The 24,514-nt window shown below is 36.7% G+C and overlaps 1 protein-coding gene across 10 annotated transcripts in view; it reads right to left on the bottom strand.

Annotated features, from left to right (window-relative positions):
* The window catches only part of FRMD4A (FERM domain containing 4A), a 743,442-nt gene that overhangs the window by 33,594 nt on the left and 685,334 nt on the right, over positions 1-24,514 (bottom strand). For all 10 annotated transcript variants that reach the window (XM_056800843.1, XM_007503986.3, XM_007503982.3 and 7 more), the window contains 2 exons: positions 7,954-8,087; positions 3,361-3,483 (listed from right to left, as the gene is read on the bottom strand). In XM_056800843.1, the coding sequence (XP_056656821.1) occupies positions 3,361-3,483; positions 7,954-8,087 (257 nt within the window). The remainder of the gene's footprint in view (positions 1-3,360; positions 3,484-7,953; positions 8,088-24,514) is intronic.

Here is a 24,514-nt window from a genome sequence, read left to right on the forward strand (position 1 = left end):
GGAAATTAAATTTAGGAGATGACCAATTGTTAAAGCCCACTCCAATTTATTCAGCAGCTAGCCAGATTTGTTCCATCCAGGGGAGAAGAAAATGAAAACTGACACACTCTGATGTCTTGAAACAAATAAGTCACCAGAGACAATGAGTGTTCTGTGAGTCCTGACTCCACCTTACAGCTGCTTCAGGGCTGTTATGATAGCCATGGTTCAGGACACTGACCCAGGGATTTGTGGGAGACAGAGCCCAGAACAAACACTCCCTATTAAAGAAGAAAAACACAAGGCTGAACACTCCCCATTAAAGTAAGAAAAACACAAGGCAAACTCCCTGGATGTACAGTTGACAGCCTGTAGGAAGGAATGGGAGGAAAACTACATTTGAATTAGAAATCTGAAGGAGCCAGACTAGAAAGGTAGTGGGAGGGAGATGGGGGAGGAAATTCTTCCTGTGCTAGAGGATAAGACCTTTGAGGAATGGCAGTCACCATTAAAAAACAAACAAACCCAACACTTTTTAATTTATGAAAAGTAAAATAATCAGAAGAGAGAGAGCATTTAAAAGTGGACAGAGAGCTGGCCTCAGAGTATGGAAGACTTGGGTTTAAATTGGGTATCTTCTCAGTGTCCCAGGAAACTCTTTTTAAAGTTGCAGAACAAAGGCTTAACTACTTTGGGAGAGAGGTTATTTCCTTATCTTTACCAATGAAATCACAGTTACAGAAGAAAGAAGAAGCCATCTTTGCTAACAAATGAGGAAAGAGTATAGGGACATGTTGCTGTCAGAATGAGAAGGGAGGTGAGGGAGCTTATTAAGGAATGTCTCCCTTTTTAAGAACTTTGTTTCCTGATCAACAAGGCCATTTATAAGCAGAATTTATCTTTATATGTTGGACTAAAATGAAGGTTTAACCTTTATCTAACATCCTCTCTTCCTTTAAAATTCAAGGAAGCCTATATTCCTTAGCTGACTCCAAACCACAGCTTTTCATGTAACCCCAATATAAACCCTAGTATTTAGAAGTCACAGTCTTAGAGTAGGGGGGCTTCTCAAAAGCCATCCAATTTAACTTCTAACAGGAATTCCTTCTATGAAATATTAAAGAGTAGCCAGACAAGTCATCTGCCTAAAGATGTTCTTTGATAGAGAATTCACAACCTTATGAAACAGACAATTCCATTTTAGGACAGCTCTGATTGGTGGCACTCCCCTCTTCCATCAGAATTTGCAACTTCTATTCATTTCAACCAAGTTCTTACCTCTGGGACAAAATAACACAAGTTTAACCCATCTTCCCTAGTGACACTCCTTCAAATTTGAAAGCAGCAATCAAGTCTCTGCCCCTTTGATCTCTCCTCTCAAAAATTTTTTTTTCTCCGCATGCCCTATGATCCAGTTATACCACTATCAGGTTTGTATCCCAAAGAGGTAATAAAAAAGGGTTGTACAAAAGTATTCAGTCATGTTCTTTGTGATGCCAAAAAAGTGGAAAATGAGTGGATGCCATTCAATTGGGGAATGGCTGAACAAATTGTGGTATTTGATGGTGCTTTAAGGAATGATGAAATGGAATATTTCTATATGAACTGGAAAGACGTCCATGAACTGATTCTGAGAGAAATTAGCAGAACCAGGAGAACATTGTACAGAGAAACTGTAACATTGTGGGATGATCAAATGTGATCAACTTTGCTACTAATAGCTATGCAATGATCCAGGGAAACCCTGAGGGACTTATGAGAAAGAAGGCCATCTACATTGAGGGAAAAAAACTGGGGGAGTAGAAATGCCAAAGAAAAGCATATGATTTGTCACTTGTTTATATGGGTGTATGGTTTGGGGTTTGGGTTTTAAAAGATTACATTATTACAAAAATGAAATAATATGAAAATAGGTATCAAGTGATAATACATGTATATCCCAGTGCAATTGCTTACCAGTTCTGGGAGGGGGGATGGAAGAGGGGAGAGAGACAACATGAATCAAGTGATCATGGAAAAAATATTTTAAAATTTAAAAATAAATAAATAAAAATAAAATTATTTTAAAAAAATTATCCTTCAGACTAAAGACTCCTAGTTAATCCCTTCAACTATCTTTATAAAGTATGTGTTTTAAAAATTTCCTAACCTTTATGGTCACTTAAGCATGGCCCAACTTCTTTCCTGTTTCAAGAGCTTCAGACACATTAAAATGCCTTCTGGTGAGTCAAGATACTGATCTAAATGGAGGTCAGCAATGGATTTCATATTGGACTTGATTATTTCTTGAAAATACATTCTGGGGAAGCTAGTTGTCATACATAGAGAGCCAGGCCTGGAATTGGGTGGATCTGGGTTAAAATTTGGCTTCAGACACTTCCTAGCTATGGGACCCTGGGCAAGACACTGACCCAGTTAGCCTAGCCCTTGCCTTTCCTTGAATTGTTACTGCAACAGAAAGTAAAGTATTTTTTTTAATTAAAGAAAATACTTTCTTAAATATTAAAAACAAATAAACCAATATATATCCTTCCATATTTTAGTCTGGGTGTAGCTTTCTCTCATTGATTTAGTGATTTTTCATGATGATATCTCATTAGTAAGTGGTGATAGAGTCCATTCAGAAACGAGTTTGGGGATACATTTCTAAGGCAGGATCTTGAAACCTTGGAAGACATTTCCTTTTATGCTCTCTTTCCTTTTAGGGTCAGGTTTTGGATACTGAGGCTAGGAGCAAAAGCTTTAAAAATCTTCACCACATAAATTATTAGTACTACCATTGAACATGGGGGAAGTTGAGGATTTGAGGGTCCAAGCAGTTGAGCTTAGATTTGAAGTTCTGTGATGGTTGGAATCATTTCTTCATTTTCTTGGTAGCTCCCTCAACACACCACCTAAGAGTCTTATGTTCACAATCAATGTGTGGGGAGAGATATACTTTGTTGTCATTTGAGTAACAAAAATGTGTTGCTCAGGACCCCAATTCCTGACTTCAACTGCCTTATTTCAAATACATACTATCCCTGTTGGACTAGGCTTTAATTCACGTTCTTTTTCGTGGGTCTCTTTCTTCAGCAGATCTGGCAGGGAGACCTGCCTTAGAGAAATCACATAAACTATTATTTTATACTCTGTATTATTTACTTGTTATAGACTCATAATGTTAAATAAATCACTCGAAGAGAAATGAAAATGCTTACTAAAGCAGTAAATACCACCAAAGACATGACTAATAATCAAACTGCAGATCATTGCTGAAGAAGAAAATTCTGGCCATAAAAATCATTATTAAGGCTATGGAAACTGTACAGAAAAGCATGAATATCCAGAACAAATAGAGATAATGTTAGATAATCCAAATACCAAAAGGAAAAGACTCACCTCTCCTTTGGGCAGTATTTTCTGTTCATCCAGTTTGAAGGCAGTACCTATTCTTCTCCGAACAATGGGTGGTTCCTCCCCTGGATCCAAGGGATATTCTCTTGGCAGTTTCCCTGTAAGCTCCTATATACATGAAAAAACATTAGTAGAGGCAAGAAACACAGGTATTAGAGATATTCACATACCTATAAGCTTATATACAAATCTACACACGCATAGTCATACATACGTTCTAAGACAAGCACAGACAGACATACTCTTCAATGCATCATCTTAGAGTGATTAACCATAACAGAAATCCTAGTGGGAAAGTTGTATTTTCATTACAGTATATACAATTATTCTGTGCCCAGAACTATGAGTTTCAAAACAAATTTCCATAAAGTAAATCACTTCCTTTATACAATCAAAGGACAACTGTTTCTACTTTGAAAAAAAAAATCCTAATGGACAGAACTGGAAATTTGGAGGGAACAAGGTTCATAAGCCTTGTAGTAGTGGAAGGGTTTTCTGGTCTTTTTAGAGGTCTATGTAATTTCTCCCATATCAGGACTTTTCTTTAACTCCTTCCTCCCGTAACCTGTCTTTTCCAAGACCATGTGGAGGAATTTGGCGTCTTCTCTCATGGCTTGGTTCACAGCATTCAGAATTTACTTCCCCTCTCTTGTTCATGATGAAATGTCTAAAGCAGTTTAAGGGCTATAAGAGCTTTGTTAATGGGTGCTGCTATCTAACACGTGATATATTTGCTGCCTGAAAATAAGTGATGGCTTCATGTTTTATAAATCTTATAAGTTAAGATTCCATAGAAGTTCATTTATAATAAATTATATTTATATCAAATGTTTGCATGTACCTCTGAAGCAGTAAATTAAAAGATAACTTTGGTGTACACAAGAGGATGGATATATAGAGTTAAAGCCCTAAAGAAATCAGCTAAGCTGAAAAGAAACTAGATTGTACACAATAGAAATGGGAACTGGAGATTTGGAACATTTTCTATCAATAAAGAGCTATTACTTCTAGGCTTGGAGTGTTTCCTAGAGCCCTGTGAGATTACGGGACTTGTCCTGGGTTGCACAGAATATGTTAGAGGTGAGCCTTGAACCCAAGGCTGCCAGCTTCCAAGGCTGCTTCTCTATCCAGTATGTTATACTGCCTCATGAAAAAATGAATAGAAATTAGAAATACAATGGACATGAGTAATAGACTTATTTTAATTTCTTTACCGTTTGTGTGTGTCTGTGTCTAAAGTATCTCAAGATTTAGTCTTGAACATGAAAATTCCAAGTGGTCAGTCCAAAGGCACAGGATTGTCTTTCCTGCCCACTACCTGAGACACTCCAATGGCCTTCCCTCCTACTCCATTTTCAGGTAACTATTAAATGAGCTTTTTAATCCTAAAGGATTGTAGAATACAATAGCCTATGATTGACACAGAGTACTTTGCTCCTTCTCTCTTTCCCTTTTTGAGAGGAACCTGTAGCTCTGATATCTCTAATATAGCTATTACATGTGAATAAACATATGCTTATTCTATAGCCTGTTTTGCTATTACCCTAATATCCTGACTATAAATAGCATAATAACTGGAGGCATTATGTGCTACTGAAGAGTTATACCAATTTAGAAATATTTTTCTTTCAGTTTCACTTGAAATATCCAAGGAGAAAAATAAAAATGATTAAAGCTGTCACTAATTCATGACTCTGAAGCACGCATGGTAACAAAAGAAAATACAAATTTAAAAAGAGGAGTCTACTGTTTGGCTTAAAAGCACTTTTTAGAGTCAAGGTCTCTAATCTTCAGAAATTTAATCTGAATTAATAAGTAACTAAAGCAGCATGAAGAATGATTTGATGCTACTGTTGTGGGTAGCTTTCCCAGGCTACCTCAGTTACAATGTATTGAATTTTCTCACTCATTCTCTTTATGGATGCACAGTTTATGCAGGAAGTCATAGCAATTCCTGATATTCCCAGTGAAGTACAAAATATGCATTTTATAGAGAAACAAAAGAATACCACTGGTGAAAGGAAGGCTTTTTGCCAATATAAGTGAAACAATGAATTTAGTAGATAAGTGCAGAGAGTAGGAGGTGGAAGGGAGTGGGGGTGGAGGGATAATCATGACTTCAGTACTCTTACTATGCATCTTTTGCTCTTAGGATATTTTTTTCTTCTTTATTCAATTTCCTAGTGTCAAAGTTATAAGAAGCTGGGAATTTGGCCTGGGGGTTAGGAGACCTGGCTTCAAGTCTAGATATCACTAATTATTAACTAATTTAACCTCATTGAGAGATTTAGTTTGCTTTGCTAGGAAAACTATTACTTGCTCTGGTTCTCTTTGAATTTGTCATGATAAACATGTTTCTAACTTGCTTTAAATTTCATCATCCCTCTAATTGATATTAAAATATATTTGGATCCTTTAACGTCATTGCTATTTTTTATCCCCTTATTGCAGATAAATAATCAATAAATTTAATTCTCAAAATGATATTTTTAGTTCTGTTGAACAAGAATCTCCAATGTAGTTACTGTTTAATATTGTTAGATATCGTATAAATGCCTGTACAGGTGCCTTAGTTCCTTATTTTTATTAGTATAAATTCTCTGATGGCAAATATATGTATCCTTTGAAATTTAAATCCTCCTAAATAGAATAATAGAGGAGAATTTGGCAATCAAAATTCCAAAAAATTGCTTTTACCTATGATTAAAATAAATACAAAATTTTACATAGAAATAAAATTCCTATCTCCCACTGAATCGAGTATAGTGCCTTGCAAATAATAGGTGCAAAAGTCTGTTAAATATAGATACATATATATTCTAAGAGAGAATGCAAGTAGAAGGAAATATTTTGTAAATTGAAATGCCATACAAATGTGAGGTCACAGTGTCATTATTATATGCTGTGAAGAATGAATCAATTCTCTAAGAATTCCTGATTTTTGCTGAGTTTGAAGGCACTGCTGTGTTAGAAAATTTCAAATACAAAAGCAGGCTTTCAAATCCATTGATTAAAGACATGCAGAGAGCCAGTGAGCTTAAAAAATACTTTAAGTAGGTACTTTATCAAAATGCTTCCTGATATTTTCAATATCACCAGGACATCTGTGGCCAGGCTCTGTGCTTTCCAAAGATTTGAAATGGATTTCTGTTAATACGGTCCTGCTTTGTGCAGACTCCAGTTTAAATCAATCCAGACTATAATTAAGCAAAGGAAAAATGTAATATGATCTCGGTCTATGGCCCCTTGTCTCATTCTTCCTGCTGTAAGCCATTATTATTTGGGGGGCAGGGAAACATGTCTCTTTCAACCAAGGCTGAAATCCCATTTGTGCTTTCCCAGTCTGGACTCTTTACCCAATCTCTTAGGAGTGTACACACATTAGAAAAAAACACACATGCACACACATAGAACATTCACATATACCCTCTCTTTCCCCCTCCCCACATGTATCATATACTTTGAACTTCAAAATAACATCTACAGAAATGCTCAGAAATAGTCATGGAAGGGAAAATGAGGCAGATGTGGGCATGCAGAAGCACTGGCAAGGGACTTTAGCAGGCTCTGAATCCTAATGAACTGTGAAATCATGAGTGTGCACAATTGGCTTGAAGAAATACAGCTGTGTTGCTTTAAAAAAAATAGCAGTGGGCAAACTTCATTGAAAGAAAGAAGGAAAGAAGGAAGAAAAGAAAGAAGGAAGAAAGGAAAGAAGACAACACTTCACATGTATAGGCTTTAGGATTTACAAAATGATTTCTTCACAACAACCCTGTGAGGTGGGTAGTACAAGTAATAGCATCCCCATTCTATGGATGAGCAGGGCTGGGGCTCAAGGAAGTTAAGTGATTTGCCCAAGGTCACACAGCTAGTAAGTGGCAGAGCTGGGATTCCAACCCAAGTCTTCTGAATCCAAGTCCGGTGCTCTTTCCAGAAAAAAAGGAAGTAAGGAAGAAAGAAAGGAATGGAGTAAAGAAGAAAGAGAAGAAAGAAGGGATGAAGGAAGGAAAGAAAAGAAGGTATGAAGGAAGGAAAGAAATGAAAGGGAGGAGGGAGGGAGGAAGGAAGGAGGAATGGAGGGAGAAAGAAAAGAAAGCAAAGAAAGAAAAAAGAAAGAAAAGAAAGAATTAACAAAACTCAAGCCTAAGAGACTAAGGGGATTTATGCATTGAGTGAAAACACTGATTTCCCCCTTTTCCCCCTCCCAACCCAACCTTTCAATAGGAAATATGATTTTTAAGGCAACTTTGAAATTTATCCTGTTTTAAGACCAACACAAACCATAACAATATCATATTTAGGCAGTCTCATGACTCTTGGCAGAAGCCATCCATTCACTAGACTCTTTGATGTGATACTAATCAAGATTTAGCATTCAACAAATGCAACAACTTTCAGTGTGGTTCATTAACTTCCGGCAATTTTTTCAATAAAGGCTCTATGAGTGTCTCTGGAGGATTTTCATTCCTGTTTACGTCCTTCCCATTTCTCCCACCCTTTCCCCCTCTGAATGTGATTTTCAATACATGTTCATGCGTAACAGTTTTCCAAGGCTGCAAGATTCCTATTACTTACCGCTTCTCGAAGACATAGTTTCTTTAGCTCTTCCAGTCGTTGGCGGAGCGTCTCCTCCAGAGCTTCCTGCCTAGATTTTAGTGCAGCCAGCATGTCCTTCTTGGCAGACTGAGAGCTATCCGACTCCTGGGAACCTATCAATAAACATTGGTGTTACTAGGCTAGCTGACAATGGGACCCACATCTGGAATCCTCATGAATTTCACTGGAGCCCCAACTGTGACTGTGGGCTAAGCCATAGCAATCAAGAGACTATGAAATGAAACAGGTGTTGCAAGAGTTGCATTTGTGTCTAGTGAGATCTCAGTGCTTAGCTGTATTTACAGCCAGCCAACAGAACAGGTGGAAGACTTAATCATTCTAGCAAGTTTATTTTTCCTCAGAGGTGCCATGCACCAAATAACCTCCTCATCAAATTTCAGTGAAACTTATAGAGCTTAGGAGACATCTGAAAAAGTTTAAGTGACTTATAATAATAAGAGCTAACATTTACATACTGCTTTTATTTATATAGATATAAATACATAACATACATATAAATACATGTATGATATATATATATATATATATATGCATATATGTATGTAGACTAGGCACAGTGCTAAATGCTTTATAGTGATCATCTCATTTAATCCTCACATCAACTTGGTGAGATAGGGACTATTATTATAATTTTACAAATGAGGAAACTGAAGGTGAGAGAAGTCAGGGACTTGCCCAGGGTTACACACCTGGTAAGTGTCCAAATCTAGATTAAAAAAAAAGTATGCTACATCTAGCTGCCCCAGTTATCATTATGCATATTTTAAAATGTTTTCTAAGTTAGCAATAGGAATATAGGAGGTTCAAGGGTTTTGAGTTAGAAAGCTTCACAAGATCACACGATCATAGATTTCAAGCTAGAAGGGACCTTAGTGATGCTCCTTTTCAACTGTTCTTTCTCCAGGTGGGGATGTTGAGGCCAAGAGAGGCTAATGACTTGTCCAAGGTCACAAAGGTGAAAGAGCAGAGGCAAGATTCAAACCTTTCCATAATACCCTGCCTCCTAAAAAGTTGAATAGTGCTCTTTTCCACTCTTTCTAAAAGACCAAGAGGAAAACAAACAAAAAACTAGGAGGATTAAGAAATACATCAAAAAAAATTTTTTTTGACATGAGTGTGTTGGATTGAAGCAAATTGAAACCTGCTAAAGCCAATGAGTAAGCCAGATTTAAGAATCTTTTATGTATTCGAATAATCTTCCTACCATGCAGTGCCAGAAATAGCATGTATTCTGTGTATGTGATGAACAGGAGCACAAATTCAGGAGACCACTGTTTGTGTTCAATCAAGTATAAAGACTGTTTTTAACAGTAAGACAGTTTTCATTCCCAGAATGAATCATTTCTGGCACTGCTTCCACCAATGGCAAATAAAGAATCATAGAACCAAAAAAGGAAAGGATCTTCGTCCTTTTGTGCATGGCAGGACTCAAACTAAACTATAAAAATATGAATCTATCTTTTTGCTGAAAGTCATTGGAAACTCTGCCTCTTCTAATAGCAATGAATTTCAGTGTCTCATTAGCCATAAAGTTGGGTAGTTAATTTCATCACCTAAATATTTCCCACTGCAATTTGCCCATATACGATTCTATTTATGTCCAATTTCAACTGAAATCAGATAGCTTTTCATTGTCATGGTATCTTTTACATATTTCTGGTACATAATGGCCCCTTCATAAATCCTTGATGAATGAATGAATGGTGAAAGCCATATACTTTCTGAAAATGGTAAAGTACTATCATAGTTTTGTTCCCTTTGAGTAAATAATCCCTATTCTATAGCCTTTGCTTGTAAGACTTGTGACTAAAGATTATAACCATTCTTTTTTTTTCTGTTCTGGATTATCGTAAGTTTTCTCTATCATGCTTCAACTGCACATCCCCAAACTGAATACAGTTCTCCTATAGAAACTTGGCCAATGAGTAGAAAATAGTTATCTTGTGGTTGCTCTATGATTATGTGGTTGTATATGATTATGTGTGCTGCTATGAGAGTCTATTGTTGCTTTGGGGGTGTTTGCTTGCCTTTGACCTATGATATCACTCTGAAGATGGATATATCTTGGTGGTGAAGGAAGGAAGACGTTTGTAAAAAGCCAGTCATCTTGTATTAGTACAGGTCTTTCTTCTTCCCTAAGTGAATTATATTATATCTAAAAGTGCTGCACTGTATTTCATCTTGTATATGTCTGTCTAATTTCCCAATTTGCTCAGGTCATTTTGTATCTTAATTTGGTTTTCTAAGGTAATGGTTACCAATAAAAGTTGATGACCCTGGAAATTTTCATGATTATGTTCTCTATGCCTTCATTTAGGAAAATTATAGAAAAGGCAAAATGTTACTAGGCACTCATTTTTTAAATAAATGTCAACCAAGAGACTGAGATGTTCAAACCAAAGGAGATTAAAATAATATAGACTGGAAGGGGAATTCATTTCTTTCTTCACTATAAGACCAGCCTTTTAATGGGGAATGATGATTTCTTAAAGGAAATGTGAACTGAATTTGTATTCAAGATCAACATAAATCATAACAGTATTAAAATCAAGGAAGCCTATAATCTTAGGATGATAATAGACCATTCATTCTGGTCTCTAGTATGGGAAGATTTAAAATTTGGTCATCACCAACTGCCAAAGGCTAATATGGTTAATTAATATTAATTAAATTATTATTACTTTGCAACTCAACAACACCAAAGACTAAGAACATTTGTACCAGAGAAAGACAGTGTGGGTGTAGTGGAAGTCTCATGAAACTCTTGAGTTTCTGGCTATTTTCTATAGTTGATCTCTGAATGCTAGAACTGTAAAGAGGAATTCTAGCACCTGGGGCAAATTCCATTGTACTGGATTTGGGAGGAGGAGGATAGGTGCTGAAGGGTATGTGGGGGTGAGAAAGGGAGAGATCCAATGTACAACTGTGCATCACTGAGACACAATAGAGATAGGTTTGGGAAACTGGGGAAGTTAAAATTAAGTGGCTAGGTTTTTGAAGGTGGAAGAAGTTAGGATGAGGAAGACTATTAAGTAGGTGCTGAACTTGATAGAAAAGAAGGGTAACTAGGTATCCTAGAGGGTAGAGCACCAGGCCTGGAGTTGGGAGAGCCTGGGTTCAAATCTGGCCTCAGAAACTTCCTAGCTTTGTGATGTTAAGCAAATCAATTAATCCCAATTGCCTAGCCTTTGTCCCTTTTCTCTCTTACTATGACAGACAGTAAAAGTTTTTTTTTTAAGTTATTAAAACTTCTCTCATCCTCAGTTTCTTTATCTAGAAAATGTTTAATTTGAAGGCTTTAATTCTTACTTTTAGATAAAAATCTAGCCACTCATCTCCAGGCTAGGCTCTCCATCCACTGAGTTGTTTTCCTGCCCTTTGTATTATTTACTCTTAAGTAAACTCACCTCTATTTCAGCTAAGGAAAAGTATTCGGTCCTATGTCCTATCACTCTTAGTTGTGACTGTTTTCTAGGAAATAAATCAAGATTAAGACCTACCTACTTCATATTGCTTCTCATGCTGTATTCCTTTTGCTTACTGGGCTTAGCCTCACTATTTAAAATAGAGTACCTAGAATTAATGTATAGCCAACTCTTGGTAATTCATGCCAATGGGGACAAGAACAGCATGGAAAAAAACAATGTTCAAATAATGACACAATATCATTTTAACCTATAATTTTAATTTCCTTTGCCACTAATCCCTTATTGATCTTATGTTCTAATTTAGGTTTACCCTCTTTTTTATTACTCTCCCCCATCCTTTGAATCCCTAATTCCTAGTGCAACAACTGATACATGGTAAACGTTGAATAGACACTTGTTATTGACTTTTTTTGACATTAGTGGGAAGGCAATTGAAAGTACTAAGGTATCACAGCTAAGTGACTCACTGAATAGAGAGCCAGACTTGGAGATAGGAAGTACTGGGTTCAGATCTAGCCTCATATACTTCCTAACTGTGTGACCCAAGGTAAGTCATTTAACCCTCACTGCCTAGCCCTTACTGCTCTTTTGTTTTGTAACTATCAATTCTAAGACAAAAGTTAAGGATTAAAAAAAAAAAATCCTAAGGAGTTGAAACTTTCAATTCAATTCAACTAGTATTTCATTGAGCACTGGAGGGATGGAGATTACATGTGTGCATGTGCATACATGTGCACACACATACAACATAAAATAGAAAGAGATATACAAAGTGATGCCATGGGAGCACAGGGGAAAAGAGATTATTTCATGGAAAACTACATAAAGGAAACAGTATTGAAACTAACCATTGAATGATGGGTAGAATTTCAAAAGTAGAGGAGAAGAAAGGGATAGAGGAGAAAAAGTAAGAAGTGTTTTTAGGTGATGAGTAGTTCAGGTCGACTGGAGTTCAGAATGTATTAAGAAGGAGGAATGAAGCTAAAAAGATTCTTTGGGTCCAGATTGTGGAAGATCAGATTAAAGGCTTTGGCTTATCATCAATAAGTTATGGTGTGAGTGTGTGTATGTCTATGTGTGTTATATAATCATGAAAATTCCTGGGGAAAGGGAGAATGATATTACTCAACAAAATATTCTTCTCTGCTAAAAGAAAGATCAGCAACAACAAAAGAACCAAGGAATGGAAATAATCCATCCATCAAGGATTAATAAGTAATCCTGATAGAGAAATTATTGTATGTATGCTATGAGAGATTTTCAAAAAATGCATAAAATATAGCTTCTTTAAGGAGTTGATAATCTCCCTACAGTCATAAAATATATACTTAGAAAGCACAGTACTTTAGACATAAGTCAGTTTTCAATACATCCTTGTTAATTTGATTTGAAGGATACCAAATTAAAAAATTTTAATCTGTGCTTTTAATGATCCTAATAATCAAATTGCTTTGATAGTTTGATCCAAATGATTTCATGGAAAATAAAAATTGGATCATGTTAAAAAAGTTTTTGCTCTCAAATTAGTCAATTTATTTGTAGGCATGGTTAGAAAGTAGTAAAATGACTTACCTAAGGCTAGACAGTCATTATGAATGGTACCCATGACATGCATAGCTGAAGACTGAGAAAAGAACCCAGCTAGTTCACCTATCTTCTAGACAGAACTGCCCCTAAAGCTATTGTTTTGTTGGTCTTCAGCTGGGGAAGTCCAGCCAGTGCAGCTTTCACGCCAGTGAGTGGTCTGATTCACTGGGTCCGGATGTCAAGGGAACACCAGCAAGCACAAATAACAGCTCTCTTCCTGGACCATTGAACAAATAGAAGGATATCCTCATTCAAAGAGGATAGAGAATTTGCTCCTATCTTTCTAAAGTTGCTGAGTTACTCAGCACAGGATATGAGCATTCATCCTGGAGGAGAAGACTGTTGATCATCAGGAATTTCTGCTTTCTATTTGATGAAATGTTGCTGGTTGGAGCAATGATTGCAACATAGAGGAAGAATGCTTCTCTCTATGAATGGAATGGGGAAAAGCCAAACAAACTCAAGAAGAAGAAAGAAATCTGTTGTCTGAAAAGCAAGGAAGGAAATGGCAATCTGTTTACTTGGATTTTTGGTAAACAATCATTAGGAAAGTAGATTCATAGTAGATCAGTGGCATGAGGGAAAGTTTTGGCATGCTTCTTGGTGTAAATACAAAGAAAAATATTTTTAATTTATTTTGTAGAAAAAAAGAAGTGGATACTCATTTCCCATTCAAGATCTGGAATTATTTATTCCTTTCATGAAGGTGAACTCAAAGGCAATACAGATTGAACAAAGAGAAGAGACTACATAGAACATACTTATGGCACTGTTGAAAGTCATTCTTGAGGCACCTTATCTAAGAGGTAAATGGAGCCTTTAATATGAATATCAGTCTACATTAGGCTATTTAAATTCCAAAGTCATGGCAAGAAAACTCTCCATCATGTTCTTTAATTTTGTAGTGTGAAAGTTTATGCAAAAGTGGGGCAGAAAGGGAAGGCATTGGAAAAACAAACATATACATTTTGCTAATGCATGAACTGAGTAATGGAAAGTTTCTTTTCTCTTCTGGTCAATTTGTGGCTCAGGATTATCTGCACTAGAGGATTGGGAGTAGAAATAGTCTAATGGGTCTTTGTCATCTTCATGAAAGGAATAAATAATTATGGATTTTGAATGTGAAATGAATATTCATTTCTTTTTTCCACTGTATCACCTCTCCAACTCATATTTCAACCGTATATATTTCCTCTGCTAGAAACCCTTTGATAGCTCCATATTTATAGCCCTAGTGAATAATATTCAAATGCATTGACCTGGCACTTAAGATCTTCCATGATTTAAAAGGGCACCCCACCATTCAAGCTTTATCTTACAATGTACCTCCTCTTCCCAGATTCTCTCTTTTCCCCAAGTTTTTATACCACTAATGTCTTCTGATTCTCCCATCCTTCTGACCATTCTTTTTGCAGCTCATCAGCAATTTCCCACCCACTCTGCAAGTGGGAACTTTGAGGATCTGTCCTAGGCCCATTTCTCTGCTTTTGATATAACTGTCGGTTTCCATGGGTTCAGTTATCATATCTACTCAGATGACCCTAACTATATATGCAGCCTCAATGTGTCTATCTCTCTTCCTCTCATCTATCAGTCTCTCATCCAAACTCAGAATACCAACTGCCAAACTGGCATCTCTAACTGGAAGGCTTGTAACTCATCTAAAACTCATTATATTCATTCCTCTTTAGGTCCGCAGCTTCAACCTTCTCTCCTTCCTAACTATTTTTCAAAGGACATAAACGTCTTTCCAGTCACTTAGGTTTGTAACCTGAGTTATCTATCTATGATTTCAGTGGCAGGCACATAATAGGCACTTAATAAATAGTCATGATAGAGGGAATGCTGCTTAAATGCTCACTTTAGTATCTCCCTCATATCTAATCAGGTAGCAAACATACTCAATTGTCCCTGAATGATATAGCTTGCATCCTTTTCCTTCCTCTCGATTCACGTGGATATCACCCTAGTCCAGGCTTGCATCACCTCTCATCTGGACTATAATAACTTCCTTACTGGGTTCCTTGCAATAAGTCCCCCCACCCCCACCCTTTTCACATATCTGCCAAGATAATTTTAGGATATAGGACTGACCACATCACTCACTCTGGATCAAGAAGCTCCTGTGTGTCCCTCTTGTCTCTGGGATAATATGAAAATTCTTCTGTTCAGCTTTTCAGGTCCTTCAAAATCAGACTCTTGGCTTAACTTTTCCATATGTTTCCTAATAATCACCAGTGAGTACTTGACATTCTAGCAGAACTGGACTAACTGTTGCTTTTCATACATGATGCTTCATCTTCCATCATTATGATTATCCTACTCTCTTCCAAGACCCAAATGTACTCTTCTCTCATCTCTGCCTAGGCTTCTTACCCACTCCTCCAAACTGTTCAACTGCTACTTTTGAAAAGAAGCATGATTCCTCCAACTGGCAGTGTCTATCCTTGGGAATATTTTATATCTATTTTGTATATATTTAGTATTTATTTTCTGTGTGTATTTTGTCTCCTTCCTTCCACCAAAATAAACTTTTTGAGGTCAGGGACAATTTTGTGTTTACTTTTGTATTCTGGTGCCTAGCACAGTAATAGGTATGTGGTAAGTGCTTAATAAAAGCTTGCTGAATTATTGACATTCCTTTTTATCTAGAATTGTCTTCAATTGTCTTCACATGACTCTTTTTAAAATACAAATGCTCCTGAGAGGATTAATGGGAATCCTAGGCATTTATATGGCTTTACAAAGTACATTACATAATTTTATTATCAAAAAACCTTGAAAATAGTTGACATAGTTGAGGTAGGTATTGTAGTTTGTTGATTGGGGCAAGGCTGGAGGAGTGTTTTGATCAATTGGTTTCCCCTTTAGTCAAACAGATGAAATTAAAGAAGTTAAGGGCCAGGTAACAGAGAATAAGTTGTTACATTAAAGAAAAAAAAAAGGTATAAAAGTTTACCCTTATATTCTACACATCTTTCCAACTGTAAAGATGTGGTCTGCCATGGAGCATCAGTTTGGTGAAATGTTACCTGTTTCCTTCTCATGTTTTCACAAAGAGTACCCTTGATATGTGTGTATCATTCATATGCATATATAATTGAATGTATATCTTAAGATGGGAAAGTAGTCACTACTGTTCTATTGGTTTCCTTTTTTTGGGTAATGGTATCATCTGTGACTTTTTCCTATTTCTTTGATATCTTCTCCATCCTGAGTCATTCTGCAAAATGATCCCTCTGTGCTTTCAAGATTATGTTACTTCAGGTATGGATTTCTTCAATGTGATACATAAAGCTGGACTCACTGCTTTTCCTGATTTCTTAAGGCATCACTTTGGATTTCTCATATAGCACAGGGGGAACTGTAGTTTCAGTTCCAGAAATGGCAGGTCTTCTCTCATTGATGATGAAAGCAGAATCATAATAAAAATGATGATGAATTGATTCCATTTTCCCATCTATTTGTTGTCTTGACAATTTCAACTATGAAAGCTCTTGAGAAGATGTTCATTTGGGTCTTGTGCCAAACTTCTGAAATTCAGCACCTTAGAGTAGACAGGGACCTCAAGTATGATCTAGTCTAAATTAAATCTGGAAAAAATACTGTCTACAATAAATATACCAGAAAAGTGCTCTTCTACTTTTGAAACTCCAAATGACGGAGAATTCACTAAACTCCTAAGGAACACCATTCCACTTTAGGAAAGCTCTGTCTGTTAGGATTTTGTTCAGCTGTTTCAATAAGGATTGACTCTTCCTGACCCATTTTGGGGTTTTTCTTGGCACAGATTCTAGAGTGGTTTGCCCTTTCCTTTTCTGGCTCAATTTATAAATAATGGAAATGAGACAAACAGGATTAAGTGATTTATTTGCCCAGTCATCCAGCTAGTGTCTGAAGCTGGATTTGAATTCAGGTCTTCATGATTCCAAGCCTATAGTATTCTATCCACTGCATCACCTAGCTGTCCTGTTAGAATTACATTAATGTCCTTAATGTCCCTCTTTGCATTTTTCCCCTGATTTTTCCTAGTTTTCTTTCTTCTGGGATTGAGCAGTATAAATCCAATCCCTTGTCTACCCAACAATCCTGAGGATACTTTAATACCCCCCTAGTTTTCTCTTTTTTAGGCTAAGTTCCCTTGCTCCTTTCAATGATCCTTCAACCGATCCTTACATGGTATGACCTTAAAATCTTTTATTATCATGGCGTCTCATTTATCTATGTTCTTCCTTAAATATGGCCCCTCAAACCAAAAACCATATTCAGGATTTAGGTTAAGGTAGAGTTCAGTGAGGCCTTCTTTACACCTGCTTATTTTCTAGTGATTTTTGTTAAAATGTTTCTTTTGGCTGCCATATTTCTTTATATGGGAAGGATATCTAGTGTTTTCCAGCTGAGCTACCTTTTTTAAAAACCAGTGTTGACATCTGGCTACTATTTGTGATGTTGTTTGGTGCTTGCTTTATTTGAATTCTTCAAATTTCTTTTAGAATAAAATATTCATGACATATAGGCTTCTTAGTTACCTATAAGCCCCAATCCTTTCTCATTTCTCAAATATGAAACTTATTCCAAATTAATTTTTTATATTCTCCACTGGACATACTTTTGCATTGGTTACGATAAACATTTTATTAGGTAGGGTAAAAATTAGGTAGGGGGCAGCTGCGTAGCTCAGTGGATTGAGAGCCAGTCCTAGAGACAGGTCCTAGGTTCTGACCTCAGACACTTCCCAGTTGTGTGACCCTGGGCAAGTCACTAAAACCCCATTGCCTAGCCATTACCACTCTTCTGTCTTGGAACCAATATATAGGAGTGATTCCAAGATGGAAGGTAAGAGTTTAAAAAATATATATGGTACTAAATATATATCCAATACCAAGTATAGACCAAACACACACACACACACACACACACACACACACACACACACATGCACGCATGCACACACACACACTCGTTCTCTGTCTCTTTCTCCCTCCCTTTGGAGCATTATCAAGGTCTTCATAGATTTCTTTACCTTTTCAACTTCTCCAAATATCTTTTTGGTGTTTGTGTGTGTGTGCGCTAACATTCATAATGAGTACTGATGAATGAGATGTCTTAATGGCCCATGAAATGGCATTTCTTATTGCCTCCAGGCACAAAACACCTCTGCTATTTTGTCACACCAAGGAGAACATTTCAGTCATCATTCCATTTAGCTACAACTTCCCTTTGGTTTCCTTTCCTTTTTTTTGGGGGGGGGGGGATTATAGTATCAGAGAGGTTCCAAATGCATGTCAATTTGTAGGTTGCATTTTGGGCATTCAGTGTTAAGTTAATGTGCATAGATAGTCTTAAAACTAACAAGCTAAAGTTTCCTAAGTTTACTTTTTTGCACTTGTGTCTGAAGAAGCAGAAGTTGAAGGGAAGAAAGGGAGAGGGCTAAAGTACATTAAAAATTTTTCACCCCTTTATTTAATTAATTCCCATGGTCAGAGAATTCATCATATCATGGCCAACTCACTGTTGCTGAGCCTTTTCAAATTTAGCTGGACAGCAGATAGAGGATTTGATGAGTATTGTACTCAACACATTTAGAAAATGTTAGACTTTATGGTCTGTGCAAATAGCTTTTGAGACCTCAGGGTCATATCTATGATTTCAGAGCAGGACTTTGTGGAAGCCTCATTGTATAATAGTTATTAATAAACTTTCCAACAATGGGAGGAAATACTTACATTAAGAGAATAAGAATGTGCAAACAGTAGAATGATGAATCTATAGTGACCTCAGCCAAAGCTAGAGTTTTATCTGTGCATAACATACTTTCTCCCAGATGTCAAGACCAAAGATACACACTTTTTTAAAACCCTTGCCTTTCATCTTAGAATCAATACCATATATTGTTGGTTCTAAGACAGAAAGGTGATAAAGGCTAGGCAATCAAACTTAGGTGACTTGCCCAGGGTCACACAGCTAGGAAGTTTCTATTTCTGAGGTCACATTTGAATCCTGGACCTCCTGTGTCTAGGTCTGAATTTCAACTCACTGAGCTATCTAGCTGCTCCCCTCCCAAAATACTCATTCTTCATGTGATGTTCCTGCTGTTCATGACTGGGATGATTCAATCACAATCTTAAAATTGGTGTCTAATTCTTATTTCTAAACATTCTCCCTCTCCCTCTCCCATCCTTTTCTCCCTACTCCCCTCTCCTTCATTCTTTTTGTCTCTAGTTCTTTCTCCCTCTCTGAAACAACTATAGTACTTTATATAGAGTGGGTGACAGAGGTTCACTGACTTGTCTAGGGTCCAAAACCAAAGTAGAGGCAGAAATGAAAAAAAAAAAATCCTCTTAAATACTCTCCCACAATTGTATCCCCAAACAGGAACTAAGGGGGAATGTTGAAAATGAATGGTTTATGCTTCTATATTTTCAATCAAGACACCACCATCAGTAACACTGTCCTAATTCTTTAAAAGTAGATATTATGATAGCAAGTAAAAAATAGATGTAATTCTACTTGCTTACATGCTGGTACTAAAACCCACAAAATCCCCCCAGGAACACTGGCATTTTCTTGGTCATTTTATGGAATTTTCCTTAAATAACTTAAAAGAAAAAAAAAAAACCACACACTTTTTTCACTCCCACACTAGCTATGGTAAATTCCCTGAACAATGTTCAGAACAAACCCTAAATCTTCCCCTTGTGAGGGGATCCAGTATGTGTTCAAGTCTAAAGGGAAATTCAGAGCTTTGTATTCAGGACCTGAGCATATATATATTATGTCTCAAATCTATCCTCATTTTCTGTCCTCACCATTTTAAGCACAGCATATTAGAAGAGAAAATATATCAAATTTTTCACAAAAGGTATACTCATACTTTATTTACTTTGACTACATAGTGATCAGCCAAGGCTCAGTGACTAGTCAGTATTCATGGCTGCTCACCTAAATTTTTTCTATGCCTATGAAACACAGTTACTCAAAACAATAATGAATGAAGAATTATAACCATTTAGTGAGAACAGAGTAACATTACGAAGAAGTGTGATTTCTGCCTTCTTGCCCTCCTCAATTCATTATATTAATCAACTATTCAATAAGTTCAGTAGGAAATACACACTATGAACTTGATTCAAGGCATGTTACTATGGAAATAGAGGGTTTGGGTCTGCATTGGCCAATTCTTGGGCAATTAGCATCAAAGAAAACTGAAGAGGTCCCACTTTGGTCTTTCATTTGCATGTTGGCAATGCTGATCGGAGGATGCCTTTGGAGGCCTGATTGTTTTGGTGTGTATTCACAGAAATGTTCCTCTGATGGTGACATGGTAGAAGTACATTGGAAAGAACATGAGTTGGAAGTAAGAGAACATGAGTCTGAATACCAGCTCCTCTATTTACTACACCTAAACTTTCTGGGCTTTAGTTACTCATCTATAAAATGAGGGGTTGCTACTTCAAAGGTCCCTTCCAACTCCAAATCTATGATCCTTTGAACAATGGCCATGATAGTATATAACTAGTTAGTTATAACATTTATATGAAGACCTTATAAGATGAGACCTGCAAGAATAAATAGTAGATATCTCATTAAGTCTAGGATTCTATTACTATAGCCTTGGAAGAATTCAGAAGAGTCATGTTCCTTCATATGATTTAGCCTCTTTTCCATTTAATTTTTCCTAGTAAGATTCTTCATTTCAATCATAGATCATTAGAGATAGGAGGAACCAAAGATATGTTCTAACTTCCCCTCATCCTTTTATGGATGAGAATCATGTACTAAACTGGATTTCTGTTTATGAAAAGCATTACGAACACGAAAGATGGTATGTGTCAGTCAACAGTTGAGTAGGAGGCTATGGGAGTAAGAATGCCAAGAAAGGGAAGAGGAGGTTGGAAAGAAAGTTATTGAGTTGCAGAATTTTTTAACCATAGGTCATTTATTCCACTATAAGAGAAGAGTGATAAGAAATGGGTTCATAAGAAGTGAGACTATCTATTAACTTCATACATAGAGTCCTATTATCTTCTAGTATCAGGAAAGACCAGGGCTACTGACAGCTAGTGAAAAAAAAAATCATAATCAGCAGCACCCATCTGACTGGTGATAAGATCAATGGTGTCTGAAGTGGTTTCTCATTATTATCATTTAAAGAAGTTTTCATTGTTAGGTGTCTGATGATAAGTTTCCTGTTTGGTGGCTAATCCTCCGGCTTCCCACTGGTCTAACCTCAGAAACTTCTAAAATGCCTATTATCAGTGTATCTGAAATCTCTTATATTAAGAGATACTTTTCAGGCTCAGACATGCAGCAGTGGGATAGGCTTGACATGCTATCCAGTCCAGTTACCTCTGATACTAGTTTGGTGCATGATTCACTCCTTAACCCTTTCTTCAATTCTTAAAAAAAGGTCTTGCTCATTGAGTGCAGTAGAGTTGTAGGGAGATGGAAAAGGGCTGGGGAGAATTAAAATATCTAATCTTAAACCATTAAGTATTTGCAAACTTCTTCCTGTGTCTGAATTAAAAAACAAACAAAAAAAAACCAAACAAACAAGCCAAAACCCAAGAAATTTCTTATATTAAAGGCAAAGGATGAAGAAAACAAAGAGATAACATTATTCCATTATTTCAGTTTTCTGAATAATGTTATTGATTACCACAGTATAGATGAACTACTTTCTATTTAAGAAGGAACATTTTCTTATTAAAAAAAAATAGAAGCTATTTCTGATAATAAACCGCTTCACTTAAGCTTCTAGAGATCGTAGGTTTATATGCCCAGCATAGAGAATACTCTGAACACCATTATAGACATTGCTAAGATTCTGAAGAAAGGCTATATAGGGAAGTTAAGTAGCCCAGTAAATAGAGCACCAGGCCTAAAGTCAGGAGGACCTGGGTTGAAATCTAGCCTCAGATACTTCCTAGCTGTGTGACCCTGGGCAAATCACTTGACTCCCATTGCCTAGTCCTTACTACTTTTCTGCCTTAGAACCAACAATACAAAGTATTGATTCTCTGATAGAAGATAAGGTTTAAAAAAAAAATTAATACCAAAACAAAAGTTATGGTTTAAAAAAAAAGGAAAAGAAAGGCTATAAGACAATGCAGGAGACTTCAGAGATGGAACAGACTACAGTATTATCTGAATTAGGCATTTGGGAACTATTTTCAGCTCTGCTAAATGTCTATACTGTAAAGCAGAGATAAAGAATCTATCATCTCTTGAAGTTTAATAAGACTATGTTCAAGGACAACCAGGTAAAATCTTTTACATGTGTGTAAACTATACAAAATTGCATACTATCTTAGGGAGGTGGAAGAAGAGCAGGGTAGGGAGAGAATTTAGAACTCAAGATTTTGAAAAATGAATGTTAAAAATTGACGTTAGAGGAAATCATGAAAAATAAAATATTATTGAAAAAATAAGTTCAGAAAGCAGTTATAGATCTTGAAATGGACCCGAAAGCATGGTGAAAGGAGCATGACTGTATGTCTATCCAACCAAACTTGACAAATGAACAGCACTGCTAAGAGGGGACTAGATACAGAGAGGGCTCTGTACTGATAGGAATGTGGATGCTAACTTGAGATCTAGTTTCAGCACTGTCTGTTCAATAGACCTGCATATTTTATTTCCAAAAACCAAACACAGCTGTTAGCTTTTGATCTACTCTCTGATTCTCAGCAGAAGATTCCACCCATGGTGACAACTTGAGATAAAAGAACGAGGCTCTCACTGGAAACCTGTGACTTGGATGTGAGTACTTTGGAAGGTGAAGTCAAGGACCTCTACCCCACTCCAGACATTTAGGAACAAAAAGCATTAGGTCTGTAATACTGAAGAAGTAAATGAGGTGAGGACAAGTTTGTGGATGACCAAAAGACCAATTTTGTGAATTAGAAAAGGAATTCAATGATTGTGACAGATTCGTCAGCTAACATTTAATAATACAGTTGTATAGTACTTTACAAGCTTTTTTCTCACAGTAAGCTTGTGAGTTAGGTAGACTAGGTAGTCTAAATACAATTATCGTTGAGATACAGAGGAGTTATTGATAGGCTCAGATTGTTGAGTGGCAGAGCCAACACTCAAAGGAGTTTTCCTAAGTTTTATGTTTGTTCTTCTACAATCCCTACATACTTTCCCATTGGTAAGTGCTTCTAGGAAGAGAAAACTTTGTAAGTAATCCCCTGACTTTTGTGGAGCCATTACAGCCCATTTATGGACTCTAAAATAGCCACCCAGAGAAGTTGGATGCTTCTGAGATATATCACTAGGGCCAACACAGACAGGTTTTTTCATTTCTAGCTCAAGAGGAGACGAGTTTTGGAACAAAACATTCTAAAATAAATGAACGTTAAAAATTTACATATAATTGGGAAAAATAAAATATTGTTGTTTTCTTAAAAAAAAAAAGCCTTACAAAAGCCTAGAAAAGATGGTCAAAGCTTCAGACTCCTTTCTTTGTTCTAACACTCTAGAGGCAGGACTGGATTATTCTAAAGGGCAGTCAAGCATTTGACCTGTGGAGTAACCCTCACTTTTTGGATTTTTCCAGTGGGAAGGTTGGCACATGGCCCTTAGCAATTCTGCTAAGTCTGGCCTAATAGGAATTTGCCTTACATGATTTTCCAACTATTGCCCCAAAGGCATTGCCATCACAGCTAATCCCAGCCTAAAGTCCAGACAGTAAGGAAAAGATATGATTGGTAAGACCCCCATCAATGGTGACCAGTAGATTCTCCTACATCCTTCAAAATATTTCTTTTCTGCCATGACAATGTGATTTACTATCAGTTACGTAGGTTGAGTAATTTGACAGTGCCAATGACTTTACCTAGCATCTGAGTAATTTCATTTATCAGTTTGTCTGTGACCATTTTAGAAACAAGCTCTACTGGAAAGTACTATTATTTCTATTGAAGAAGTAACTAGCCAAAGGTCCAGGGTTAGCCTTTGAAACTCAAGGAGTCTAATGCATTGCCTTAGAACTCTCATGAAACTCTTACAACTCTCTAGTTTTTTGCAACCTAGAGAATTAAAGTGGTCTCTCTTGGTTCCACCACAATACATTTCCTCCATTCATGAAATCACCCCCCCCACACACACACACACTCACTTTCTTTTCTGTTTAAAGATAATGCTACCGACAGTGGATGGGTCCATCAATCAAGAGGCATGACTAATTGATTGATTCTAGGATGTGGGTAAAAAGACTATTGTATTTCAAATCATCCTTCTCTCCCTGAACTATTCGTTGATTGGCAGCTGCAGCTTAATTTTCTTTTGGTAGCACCTGTTGACATTTGTGACAGGGTATCACAGTTTACTCGCAACTTTGTGGTTTTTTTGTTAAGTATCCCATTCTTGACCGCTATACACTGGGATGTTCTGTCAACTATCACTGTTTCCCAGCTCTATGTAGCTCTGCCAGATGGTATGGAGTTGTATTATTTTTTACATTCCCCCCTCCCCAGTAGAACAAACCAAAGTCCTTA

The sequence above is a fragment of the Monodelphis domestica genome, chromosome 5 (genome assembly GCF_027887165.1).
Source record: "Monodelphis domestica isolate mMonDom1 chromosome 5, mMonDom1.pri, whole genome shotgun sequence".
NCBI lineage: Eukaryota > Metazoa > Chordata > Mammalia > Didelphimorphia > Didelphidae > Monodelphis > Monodelphis domestica.